The sequence below is a fragment of the Propithecus coquereli genome, unplaced genomic scaffold (assembly GCF_000956105.1).
Source record: "Propithecus coquereli isolate 6110/MARCELLA unplaced genomic scaffold, Pcoq_1.0 Scaffold113, whole genome shotgun sequence".
Taxonomy (NCBI): domain Eukaryota; kingdom Metazoa; phylum Chordata; class Mammalia; order Primates; family Indriidae; genus Propithecus; species Propithecus coquereli.
The window spans coordinates 2,731,034-2,744,450 of record NW_012135303.1 but is presented as its reverse complement, the minus strand read 5'-3'; the positions used below and the strand labels follow the sequence as shown (position 1 = coordinate 2,744,450).

The 13,417-nt window shown below is 42.5% G+C and overlaps 1 protein-coding gene across 1 annotated transcript in view; it reads left to right on the top strand.

The window, feature by feature from the left end:
* Positions 1-7,899: 7,899 nt before the first annotated feature.
* The window catches only part of BMPR2 (bone morphogenetic protein receptor, type II (serine/threonine kinase)), a 161,887-nt gene continuing 156,369 nt past the window's right edge, over positions 7,900-13,417 (top strand). The window contains exon 1 of the mRNA XM_012655661.1: positions 7,900-8,886. Coding sequence (XP_012511115.1) covers positions 8,811-8,886 — 76 coding nt within the window. The 5' untranslated portion in view covers positions 7,900-8,810. The remainder of the gene's footprint in view (positions 8,887-13,417) is intronic.

The following is a 13,417-nucleotide window of genomic DNA, read 5'->3' as shown; positions in this document are numbered from 1 at the left end:
ATTAAGAATTTCAATTCATTTATCCTATAAAAGCATAAATCTTAAAGCAAATTATTTCAGTCTTATAAAATATAAATGTAAAATATGAACAAATGCATTCAGGGACTGAGTTGAAGTTCTATATGAAGAAATTTCTCTAGCATGTCAATCAAAAGCATGAATAAAATTCCAAGAAGCATTTTTCTTAAATTGGATCAATATTGCATTCATTTTTATTTTATTTTATTTATTGATTTATTTATTTTTTCGAGACAGAGTCTCACTGTGTTGCCCGGGCTAGAGTGCTGTGACGTCAGCTTAGCTCACAGCAACCTCAAACTCCTGGGCTCAAGCAATCCTTCTTCCTCAGCCTCCTGAGTAGCTGGGACTACAGACATGCACCACCATGCCCGGCTAATTTTTTCTATATATTTTTAGTTGTCCAGCTAATTTTTTTTCTATTTTTAGTGGAGACGGGGTCTTGCTCTTGCTCAGGCTTGTCTCGAATTCCTGAGCTCAAACGATCCTCCTGCCTCGGCCTCCCAGACTGCTAGGATTACAGACGTGAGCCACCACACCCGGCCCACTATGTTTCTTTACATGAAATATTTATATCCTACAGATTATGCCTCATTTACTCATTGACTCAGGTGCCCTTTCCCCTGACTTAATCTGTATTAGTGAATGTTTGCCATATTACTCCCACTTTTTAAAATTTAAGTCCAAGGAACTAATACTGTCTAACTAATAATGTAAGTCTTAATAAAATTCAACAATAGTGATCCTAACTTGAAAAGGTGATTTCAGTATACAGTGAAACATAAAAATATCCTTAAAATGTATAGCCAGAGGCTGTGCCTATAAACATTACCTGTTAACTACCACACTTCTAGGTTAGATAGAAGATTCACAGATTCTAGGCACTTCAAGATCTCATGATTATTCCTATTCACCCTGTTACAATGGCAGTCCTAACCAATTCTGATGCAATTCATCTCAATAGTCTTTGTTGAGGACCTATTATGTGCTAGCTACTGAGCTTATTGCTAGGGACAGAGTGATAAACAAGACACAGTCCTTTTTAAGTTGTTCACAATCTAGTAGAAGAGAATACGAAAGCAAGTAATCAAATGCAGTGTGACAAGTGCAACATTAGAAGCTTAGAAAAGAAGTAATGCAAAGAGGCAATAATTCATATTTGGAGTTTGGGGTCAGGGAATATTCTTAGAGGTAGTACTGTATAAGCCATATGTTGAATGATAAGCAAGAATTAATGAGACAAATGGGTAAAGGACATTCTTGGCAGACAAAATGCAAAGGTGCAAAGGCATGTTTGTTTGAGGAACTATACATTCTTTCATATCATGGAGCTCTGTGAGAGCAGAAGCTTTGATTGTTTTCTTCATGGTATCCAAAATAGCCTAATACAGAGCCTGGAGCACAGTCGACAATAAATATTTGCTGAACCAAGGAATGAATGAGATGGGGCCTTGTGCCATTCTAAGGAACCTGGACTTAATCTTGTGCCTCCCATTGGCTGAACCTAAATTGGAAGCCAGTGAGCAAGGGAGTCTTGGAAATTTAGTTTGCCAGGGTCAGCCCCTGAACAAAGAAGAAAGGGGAGGAAGTGGAACTGAGAGCAAATAGGCAAATGACCAACACCCTTATTATGATCTACTAGCGTTGTATGATATGGCACATGCCTACCTCTCCAACTTCATCTCCTATACTCTAATAAACTGGCCTCTTTTTCATTCCTCAGACATACCAAGATTGTTCTAATCAGCTCGGGGCCTTTGCCTGTTTCCCAAGTCAAAAAGGCTCTTCTGCCAGATCTCTGCTTAGTCATTGGTTCCTTCATATTCGAGTCTCAGGCCAAGTGATACTTCCTCAGACGGGCCTTCCCTGAGGAGTCCTTCTAAGGTAGAGCAGTTGTCTCTCTCCTCTCATATTGTCTCTTCTTGCTAAAAGGTAACATGAAGACACCCTAAGGTGACCCATAATCATCTACATCCTTGTATAATTCCTTCCTCTTGAGTGTGGGTAGAACCTGTGACTTGCTCCTAACCAACAGAATATGGCTAAAGTGATGGGATGCCACTCTCATGGTTATGTTATACAAGACTCTATCTTAGCAGACTGGAACAAGAGAGACTCTACCTTGTTGGCCTCTAAGAAATAAACCATGCTCTGAGAATGCCTATGGACAAGGCTATGTGGCAAAGAACTATGGGGACCTCTAGAAGCTGAAAGCAGCCCCAGAAGACAGCCAACACCTGAATGATCTTAAAAAGAGATTCTTTCCCAGTTAAGCCTCTAGATGAGAACACAGTCTGGCTGACACCTTGATTGCAACCTTGTGAGATCCTGAGCAGAGAGCCCAGCTAAACTGTTCCCAGACTCCTGACTCATGGAAACTGTGAGATAATATGTGCTGTTCTGAGGTGCTAAGTTTGTGGTAATTTGTTACACAGCAATAGAAAATGAACATGAGTAAGTACCGTGAGAGGATGAGAGGAAGAAACTTGTCTCTCTTGTTCCTTTATGTATCTCTAGTACCTAGTACATTGACCAGCACATAGTTTAATAAACATTTGTTGCTTATATAAATGAATGAATAAATGGATGGATGGATGAGGGCAGAGAATGTGACTGCATCCTAGCAACATGGCTGGTGGCTATAGGCTAAGGAATAATACTTTTGAAGGGGGTTTTATTGGGCAGGTATATGTGTGGCTCAAGGACTTCAGGGAGCAGTGATATCTGATTCAAGATTCAATCCTGTTTCAAGATTTCCTTCACTATGTTATACTTCTTTTTTTAAAACCCCAAGCCTTAGTAAAAATTTTAACTATATATGGAGTAGCTTGGAGAATAAATGAAGAGTCCTATATCCACTTTCTGGAGGAAAGCAGAGCTCAGTGTTTGTCACCAGCAAGGAAAAGCTCTCACAAGATGTCAGTAGAGAAGTTCAGAGCAAATCAAGTAAATTTGTAGAAGATAGAAATCCTCTGGAATCCATCAAATGCTTGGGGAGAAGCTGGGTTTTCCTGCTGTCAGTCACTCAGGATAGGAGGCTCAGATGATTTTATTTTGCTCTTGAAGAGAAGGGTGACCTTAGAAGTTAGGGCAACTAAAATTTCAAAAGTTACCTGAAAAGGGAAGGAAAGAGATGAGACAATAGATCTAGGTTTCAAAAGCAAAGCTCTGGCCTGGTATGGTGGCTCATGCCTCTAATCCCAGCACTTTGGGAGGCTGAGGCAGGAGGATTATTAGAGGCCAGGAGTTCGAGACCACTCTGTGCTACATAGAGAAACCTACAAAAAACAAAACAAAACAAAAAAATTGGCCAGGAGTGGTGGTGCACACCTGTCATGCACTTGTAATTCTAGTAGTCAGCAGGCTGAGGCAGGAGGATCTCTTAAGCCTGAAAGTTCTAGGGCAGTGAGCTATGATGGCGCCAATGCAAGACTCTGTCTCTGAAAGAGAGGGGAAAAAAAAAAAGAAAGGAAGAAAGAAAGAAAAGCTCTATTTATTTATTAATTTTTAAAAGTTTTGCTTGTTTTAGGATGAGAGACACTAAGAGGTTGCTTTCAGGTCCAAAGGATGCCAATCTCTAATTCATTTTCTCCCATCCAAGTACTAACTAGGCCTGACCTTGCTTAGCCTCTGACATCAGACGGGATCAGGCATGTTCATGGTGGTACGGCCGTAGACTTCAATTTCATTTTCTCTGTCCTTAACTAGGTTTTCTTCTCTCCTCACAAGATACCTTGATCTTCCAAAAGGAGACTATGCCATATCTCATTTTTCCATTTAAGCCTTAAGATAAAATCCTAAAGTGTCTAAGCAGCTTTAAGTTGTCTTCTGTTATTCTGATCCAGAGAGGTGTTCCAATGCTGACTTCTGGGCATCTGTATGGTTTTTCTACTAGAGCTGAGTTTTTCTTCTATTTTTCTTTGATACCATCCCTTTACGATCAAAAGGTTTGTTCTTAGAAGCATTCAGTATTTCTGAACCCAGGTAACTCCTATTTGTCCTCATTCGTGTAACAAGGATTTGGCCTTCGTCTTTATTCCAGTTCTTGTTCTATTAATAATATCTTCTTAGTGCCCCTGTCCCTTCCAAAAACCAGGATCTTGCTTTGCATTTGCCAGTCCTTCAACTCAAAGGAAAGATATAATCCATGAGGGGCCGTAATACATAGTGAAGGTCCATCAGTCTTGTAGATGTTGTTGGGCTGTTGACCTGGATTTCTGTGTTGCTCTTCCTCATTTCCTGGTTCCTTACTCCCAGAGTTTTTCCCATATGTTAGAACACCCTCCTACTTGTTGGGCTTTTGGTGACTAGAGTACTGGGGATTATTTTACCCATGTTAGTCATTAGAGCTGTTCACAAATATTCAGGTTCTCTTTTTAGTAACATGGTAGGATTACATTTCCTGCTCTCTTAAAGTTACGTTTGGTCATGTGACTTCGTTGGCCAATAAAATGTGAGTGGAAGAGAAGCACATTGCTTCTGGGTGGAAGCTTTTTAATGGCTAGAGCAAGATACTGCAACACTAGCAATTAAAGTTTATGATCCCTACAAGGGCAATCTTGAAAGCATGTGTCTCAGTGAAGCATCCACCAATCTGGGACCTCAGTAACTCTAATACACAGAGTCCATGCAATGGATGTTGTGCTGACCTCCCAAGACCCACCCTTTAGGTCTGAAGCAGTCTTTCTCCTGACTGTTCCACATGTTTGTGGCTGACAGCTCTCAGCTGGGTCTCTCTCTCTGGGGGTTGCTCTTGGCTAAAGAGAGCCCTTTTGCCCAAGATCACATCCATTTTCTGGATGCAGTCTACATCCAATGACTAGTTGATGTGTAGGTATAAGAATCTGGCTTCCTGCCTCAATTTAGGACAATGTTAAAGGACCAACCCAGCTACAGAACTCCCTGTAGGATTGGCTGAAGCCTTAGTTGCAACTTCTCCCTCTGCCCAATCCTGCATCCCTCAGTACCCACAGAGGTTGTTCTTGACAGCATTACCTAATAACCTCCTACATACAAATTTCAGAGTTTCAAGGTTTCTTTCCTGGTGAACTCCATTCATGATAGGCTCCCCGATGACTTATATCAAACATGTAAAATGTAGGAGAGACAAACGATTGTTGCAATAAGCTGCTGAGATTTGGGGGATGTTATTACAATCTAGCTCATCTTGCTTAATACAGATGCCAAACCTTACCTGTTCTACCAATCCTTTGTTCTCACCTGAGCTTGACTTGTTTTGTATAGTGGACAGGTTCCTTGCCAAATCCTAATTCTTCTTTGATGTTCTTTCTCATTGTGAGTGAATAGCTATGTCACAACTGAGATATTACAAAGAGGAACAGAAAAGGGAGGTGGGTTGCATATCTCATTGTCTCCTAATTATTCCTACCAAGTCAGTGGCATGTATTTTTTTGGGGATCATTATTAAGTAAAATAAGGATTACTTGAACACAAGCACTGTGATTCTGCGACAGTCCAGCTGATAACAGAGACAGCTCCTAAGTGACTATGGAGTGTAATAGCGTGGATACACTGGACAAAAGGTTGATTCACAGCCAGGCAGGACAGAGTAGGACAGCATGAGATTTCAGCATGCTACTCAGAATGGCGCGCAATTTAAAACTTACGAATTGTTTATATCTGGAATTTTTCATTTAATATTTTGAGACCTTGGTTGGTCTCAAGTAACTGAAATCTCAGATGGGGGAGAGACTACTGTATGTATGTACTTAATGTTTCTTAGAAAAAATTTTTAGCAAATAAAAATTGCACAATTATGTACTTGATCTCGATTTGAGGAAGAAAAACAAAACAGTATACTACCTATTAATAAACTTTCTGCACCTCTAACATACTAAAATCCTATTTCTCTGGTACTATGCCACATCTCATTTCTTGAAAGACCAATGGTAAGACAGTACCTACCGGTTTCTCATTATAAGCCTTTCAGGCAAAACAAAATATAGTAATAAAGCTAATGAATCAAAGCATATGCTTCTCTTTTTAAGGGATTTTACTATATAGAAAAATGTTTTCTCTGCCTGAAGGATAAATAGTATAAAAATATTTCAACTAAAAGGAGTTTCAGAATCCTGGGTTGGAATTACCACAACCCCTAATTATAGAAGATGTTTATTTAGTATGATAAAAGAAACCAGTTTAAGGAATGTGGAGATTTATTTACATCAAGTTCAGATAAAGAGATAAAAAGAGACTTGCATAAGCAAGCAAAGAGTATGACTTCAGGAGCGTATTTGTGAATGTATCTTTGGCACTGCCATTAGCCACAATGAAAGACCAGCAAAACCAGCCTTCAGAATAACCCTTCTGCCTATGGAAGAAGGGAAGGCTAGACTTCACCTCTTAAGATCGCCCTCCCACGCAAATTTTCCACCTCGCAGCTAAGAATTAAACCCAGACTTCCGATCATGGCGCCACGCACGTCACCTTCTTCCCTCTCCCCCAGCCAAATCCCACCCAAGTCGGCTGATCCCGTAGGGGTGTGTAAGGGAGGCAGGGCGGCGGGAGAAACCCCTGCCCCATCTTGGTTTCTTGGGTAAAAACCAGATTTGCAAATCGAAAAATCGGACTAAACAGATTCTAGAAAACTGCGGTACCAACAGGACCTTCTCAATTCCTTGGATGCGACGACTCGATCGCACTCTACCCTGAGGCAACAACTCTCTACGTCAGTTTTCCTTTCACATGCCCTAAAAAGCCCCCCAAACCCCCAGCCTTTTCGAATAAAGGCCCTAGGAGAAGAGGGAACCGCGTTGTACAGACAGACGTGCATACACAGCAGGACGGTTTGCAGAATTTTTTTTCCTGGCTTTGCATCCTAGCAAATATTCAAAATTCCTGTCAGCTAAGAAGGGCTGTGGGAATCGGTGCTTGAGGAAAGCAGGACGTCGATAAGAGCAAACACATTAATTGGTCTTTCCAATTCCAGCTTTTGTTTGAGTCAGTGAGGAAGCTTGAGGAGGCCAAAGTCTCCGGTCCTGGGAAAGGCGGGTCCATCCGGATTCTTCGGGCTCCGGAGAGGGAGGCTCCGGCCCCAAGAAACAACTGGGGGCGGGGGAAGGCTCAGTAAATTCTGCCCCTCCAGGCTTTCCTCCAAGAATCTCGAGGAAACAGCAATGATTCAGTCGAGCTAAATCACGGATCTCGGAAGAGTATGCCGAACACTGGACAAAAGATGTGACCGCCTTCTCTCGCGCGCACACACACACACACCTTCCCCCCACACCTCAAGCCATTCACACATGGAAGTTGTGTGTGTGGGTGGGTGGGTGTGTAGAGAAAGGCCATTGCTGTCTGCCGCGGATGGCCAGCCCCACCCTGCTCTCGGCGGTTCAAGGCAGAGACACGCCGCGCGAGGGCCTCCGAGTCCCCAGCCAGCCCCGGAGCGAGGGGCAGGAACGGGCGGGGCCGAAAGCGCGCAGGCGCACTGCGGGCTTCGTCTCGCCGCCGCCTCCCGCGCTGCACCACAGGCCCGAGGCAGACAGGGCCGGGAAGAGCCGGAGACTGAGGAGGAGGAGGAGGAGGAGGTGGAGGAGGTGGAGGAGGCGGAGGCGGAGGCGGAGGCGGCGGCGGCGGAGGCGGGGCGACTCCGGTGACCGGGAGCGCCGCAGACTGGCAGCTGCGGCGACTCCCCCCTTTGTGTCTGGTCTGCTCGGAGCCACTAGAAGTGCTTCCCGGAGGGGCGCAGGCTGTCTCGCTGCCCCGCTGCCCACCCCCCTCCCGGGACACCTACATCCGCCCTCCCGCCGCCCCCCGCCCTCGGCCCGCGACGCCCGAGCTCCGCCCGGAGCCCAGAGCTGCGGGAGAACGAGGCGGCGGCGGCGGAGGCGGCGGCGGCTTCTTCGGGGGGTTGTGGTTCTCTCACAGGAGCCATTGACGGGAGAAGACAAGGCGTTCATGGTGGAATTTACCTCAGGCAAGATCGAACAGCAGGAATAAAAGAGAGCGAGAAAGAGAAAGGAGCGCACCGGGAGGGCTAGAAGGGGCAGCCCTCCGCACCCCGTCTCCGCCCGCTGTCTCGGGGAGCTCTGGGCCCTGCCTGCCGACCCCTCCCCCCCTTCCCACCGCCCCTCAGCCCTCCGCCGGGTCTGCTAGAGCCCCGCACGATTGTTCCGCGAAAGCGTGGAGGCTATGGGCTTGTCCATGGAGTCAGGCACCTTTTTCGATCCAGTCGAGGAAGAGGATTTGTTTTCGAAATCGGAGTGAAGGAAGCACCGAAGCGAAACTTAAGGAATCCTGCCTTTCCGGAGCCGCGGGCGATGCGACTCGGGCAGCCGGGCGCCGCCGTCGCCCGCCCGGCTTCGCCCTTCCCGGCAGCCGGGAACTAGTTCTGATCCTCGTCCTCCCCTCCTCCCGACCCCGTCGAATCCCCGCCCTCTGCCCCTCTACACCCTGGATATGTTTTCTCCCAGACCTGGATATTTTTTTGATATTGTGAAACTACGAGGGAAATAACTTGGGGGATTTCTTCTTGGCTCCCTCCTCCCCACGGACATGCGTTCAGTTTGGTGGGCCGAGGCACCCCGTCCTAGGCGAATGAACCCCTCCAACCTCGAGGGAGAGAAATGAAGGGAATTTCTGCAGCGGAATATAAGCTCTGCAGCTAGGTCCTCTCATCTGCCATTTGTCCTTTCAAACTGCATTGTAATACGGGCAGGATAAGTCAACGAGAGAGAAGACAAGCCTCCTGGCCGCGTTTCTCCGCCCGTATCTACTTTCCATATTTCTTTTTTTTTTTTTTTTTGCCTTCCTGCTTCTTGGCTGGCTCAGGGATGACTTCCTCGCTGCAGCGGCCCTGGCGGGTGCCCTGGCTACTGCGGACCATCCTGCTGGTCAGCACTGCGGCCGGTGAGTAGCCCGGGGTGGCGCGTCCCGGCCACTTCCCCTGCGGGTGGCGTGGGAGGGAGCACGCAGAAGCCGAGGCCTGTGCTCGCCCTTCGCGACGCGTCCCCTTGGATCACTGTGGAGGGGAGCCGCCACCGGCTGCCTGCGCGTTCCCCTCTCTTTCCAAGGAAATCACCTTTAATGTTTTTGTGTAGTTTCCTATCCCCACTCCCATAGTCCCCACCCCAACCCCCCTCCACGGGAAAAAAAGACATATTGGGTGTGGTATCTTGACATTTTTAGCTGTGAGGTAATGCAAGGATTAAAAATAATATTTTAATCACCAGTGAACAGTGTCTATAAGATCTTTGGAAACAGAGCTGTAGATTTTGTTTTAATATAAAGAAGTGGATTTGGCTTATAGTAAAAAGAACATCAAGTAGAGAACACACACTCGAACGTTATTTTTAGATTTAGATCACTCTTTGGGAATCCATGTTACTTTCATTATTCAAAAATGTTACCGAATGAATAGAATGAATGTTCAGGAAGCCAGAATTGTGAGATTCTTGATACGTTGTGTAATACTGTTTATCTTATTTACTTATTGGTATTATTTTGTTTCCAAGTATTTCAATAATATCTTTATCTTTTCAACCTGAACATTAGTATTTTGTATGCTTCTGGAATTACAGTACTGTTGGGCATAGAAGTATTTTGGCAACTTTACTTTTAGTTGTCTGGCATCTATTGGCTTTTCTGTCATTGAGGCAACTTTGACCTGACATCAGACTTCTAGGAGATTTGACGCCTGAAAGTTCTTTGACATTTTATTAAAGCCTAAGGGAAATGATAGTCATCCTTTTCTTTGGATATTTTCTTTTTAGTTCTCAGACACCTTAAAAAAAAAACCTCACATTCCATTTGCAGTTATTTCTTCAAGCAGCCTTTGGTGATTTGTGTTTAGAAATTTTCAGGAGTGAATTGTACATATAATTCTTTTTTTTTTTTTTTGAGACAAAATCCCCCTGTGTTGCCCCGGAGTGAGTGCCGTGGCCTCAGCCTAGCTCACAGCAACCTCAAACTCCTGGGCTCAAGCGATCCTTCTGCCTCAGCCTCCCGAGTAGCTGGGACTACAGGCATGCGCCACCATGCCCGGCTAATTTTTTTTCTCTCTCTATATATGTATTTTTAGTTGTCCAGGTCATTTCTTTCTATTTTTTAGTAGAGACGGGGTCTCGCTCTTGCTCAGGCTGGTCTCGAACTCCTGACCTTGAGCGATCCACCCGCCTTGGCCTCCCAGAGTGCTAGGATTACAGGCATGAGCCACTGCGCCCAGCCCATATAATTCTTAAGTTTGGTTTAGGATGGCAAATGGATTATGTTTTTAAAAAGTAAATAAAGAACGAAATGACACTTTCCAATTACTTTTTTCTTTTTATAAGTGTTTAATTTTCGCATTCAATAAATTTCTCCTTGTTATATTAGACACAGAAGTTATTATTTCCATTTAAAAGTTTGCTCTGAGAAATTATTGAAAGAAAATTTGAAGTTTCTTTTTGTGCTTTCGGTATTGCTGATTAGTGCCTATTAGTGCCTATTATTATTTTTCTTTTTCTTTTTTTAATTTTCCTCCTCAGTGTGAATTTCCAAGTCAAGTGCCTATTATTTATGATAAATCTATATAATTGTGTTAAAATAATTTGAACTTCTGAATTTATTTTGAAACTAATATTTTAATATTTTAATCATTGCAGTTCCTTTCAGAGTAAAAATGAGTGATTTTTCTCTAAATTTCTTTATATTGTTAGCTATTTAAATTCTCTAGCTGTAAGCCATGTGGTTCCTGTAAAATATGAAGAGAGTAAAAGGCCTTAAGCTTAGCCAGTTATCACATGAGCAGAAATCTCAGAACATAGATTTTTCAGTGTTCTTTGTTATTCTTGACCTTTTTAGAATGTAGATCCTTATTTATAATGACGTGCTCATAATTTTGTGATCAGAACTGATAAAAGTAACCAAAAAACCACACTGATTTAAAAATAAACTTAATTTTTGTTTGGTAAATAAAGTATTCTTAGAATAATGTTCCTTAAAAGGGATGCATTAAAAGAATCACTGCTTCAAGGTGGTTTTAGTGTTTTTTTCCTGTAATATAATACAGCACCAGATGACAAAATTTGCGAAGCTGGATTTCAGAGCTGTAACAATGTTAGCTAGTGTTTATTGAGCCCTGTGTGCATCAGCAACTATTCAAATAGCTTTACATAAATTTTCACATTTGATTCTCTTGACAATTCTGTAGGTTATTATTATTCCCCTTTTACAGAGAGGGACAGTAAAGTACAGAGAATTTGAATAATTTACCACACAGTCAGTAAATTATGGAGCCAGGATTATAGTCTTACCCTTACCTACCCTTACCTACCACATTAATGATGATAACAGCAGCAGCAACAACTTCTCCTCACTCTAATTGGGTACATGAGATAGAGTAATGCCTTCACCACATCAACCTTTGAAAAGAAGCAGGGACATTTACATGATATTAGTACAGCACTGGTCATGCAAATGTCATGGTTCTGAATATGTCATACTTTGCCTAATATTGAAGTGGCTAGTGCAGCTTCATTAAATGCAAGGTGACGAGAGACAGCCTGTGTGAATTTGGGATACATAGATTCAGTGATGTAACTGGACAAAAGCAAATAGTGCAGCTGAACAGGAAAAAAATGTCAGAAGACTAATTGATAGCACATCCCTCTTTGGGATAGTGAATAAATCATTTCTTTTGAATCCCTCTTTCCACTTACCGTATATAGTTCTTGGACTTCTTAATTCTACGGACTGTTGGTATGCAAAAAAATAGAATTTATGAAAAAAAAAGGTGTGCTTGTTTTGTTTATACACGAATTCTTAATTTTAAAAAGAAACTACAGCACAGGTATTATTTAAAGGTCAAGCTTCATATGTATTTGAAATAATTCACTTGACTAGATTACAATTTTACATCTCTTTAGGAACACACATGTTGTCTGAAGTGAGATTAATCTAGTGTTAGTTAAGTGTTCTCGAGCAGTTAGTGAATATTGTTGAGTAACTAGAAATTAAGTAATTTTCACTTTAGTGTTTCTCAAAGTGTGGGTACTACAACAGAATTACCTGGGGTTCTTAATAAAATGCATATTTTTGGCCCTACAGCCTAGATGTATTGAATGGATCTCTCTGGGACCTATATATATGTATTTTTAAATTTAAAACCCAAAAGAGTCTTACTCAGGCAAGTTTGAGGACCACTGCTTTATATCATCAGTCCTGATTGTTTGAATTTATTAAATATGGTGATTCAATGACTTTTTGCTGCATAATAATTGGCAACCACAAAAATCTTAGTGGCATGCAACAATATGCATTTATTCTGCGCTTTGTGTCTTCTGGGGTCCAGGCTGGAGGGAGGGGTAACATCTATCTGGAGGAAGTTTATGTCATGGCCTTGGCAGAAACATAAGAGGGCAAGCCCAACCCACCAGCACATTTCCAGACTCTGCTGCAAGTCATATGGCCAAGCCTAAAGACAAGAGGTATCAAAGTACACTTTGCCTGTAATGAGGCTAATGTAATATATGGATGTGTAGTACTATTGCAAAAGAATGAAGAATTGAAACCCTCAATCTACCACATATAATCAGGAAGATGGTCCAGAAGCGGGGCTTCTCTTCTCTTATCATTTGAGTGGGGCATACAAACCATAGTCTCTGCAAAGGCTATCCTGGCACATGGGATGATGTGGTGATAGTGGTATTGATATTGACGGGTATATTGAAATGAGAGGAGAGAGATGTTTATTGCACACAGAGACAACATCTTTCTTTTGTTAAAGGCCACCTTTTTTAACGGTGAAAGAGAAGAAGTTGACTATTGATCTCCGATGGGTTAATTCTAACTATAAAAAGTACTGAGTGAAGTGAGTAAATCAGTTAATTTTATAATTGGCCATACCACTTATTTTGGCACCTAGTTATATATTACCTGCTGTTGAATATCAGTTTTTTGTACTTTGTCCTCCCAACTCATAATTGCTTCCAGAGGATAGTGTTCATATCTTAAATTGTTTTGTAATCTACCATATTGCTATGCACATAGAAGATGTTTAAGAAGTACTTAATGAATAATTAAAAGGAATTGGAGCCAGGACATATTCTAGGATTGCTTACTGACTCATATGATATATTAGTAACTTAACCTTTTCTTTGTACCAGTTCCTTCAACTATAAAGTGTGTAGTTTAAGTGGTATAGTGGGAAGACTACTGTCCTGAGTTAATGAGACCTAGATTCTGGGCAAATGTTTTCTCAGTTTTAATATTATGGGGTTAGTCTGTCATGTTTGAAATTCATATTCTGGAGCACCTCCCTAGAACTACTGAATCCAAATCTCTGGACACTGAGCCTGGGAATCTGCATTTTTTGAGACAGGGTCTTGCTGTTGCCCAGACTGGAGTGGCAATGGTGTGATCATAGCCTTGAGGAATCTGCATTTTTTTTTTTTTTTTTTTT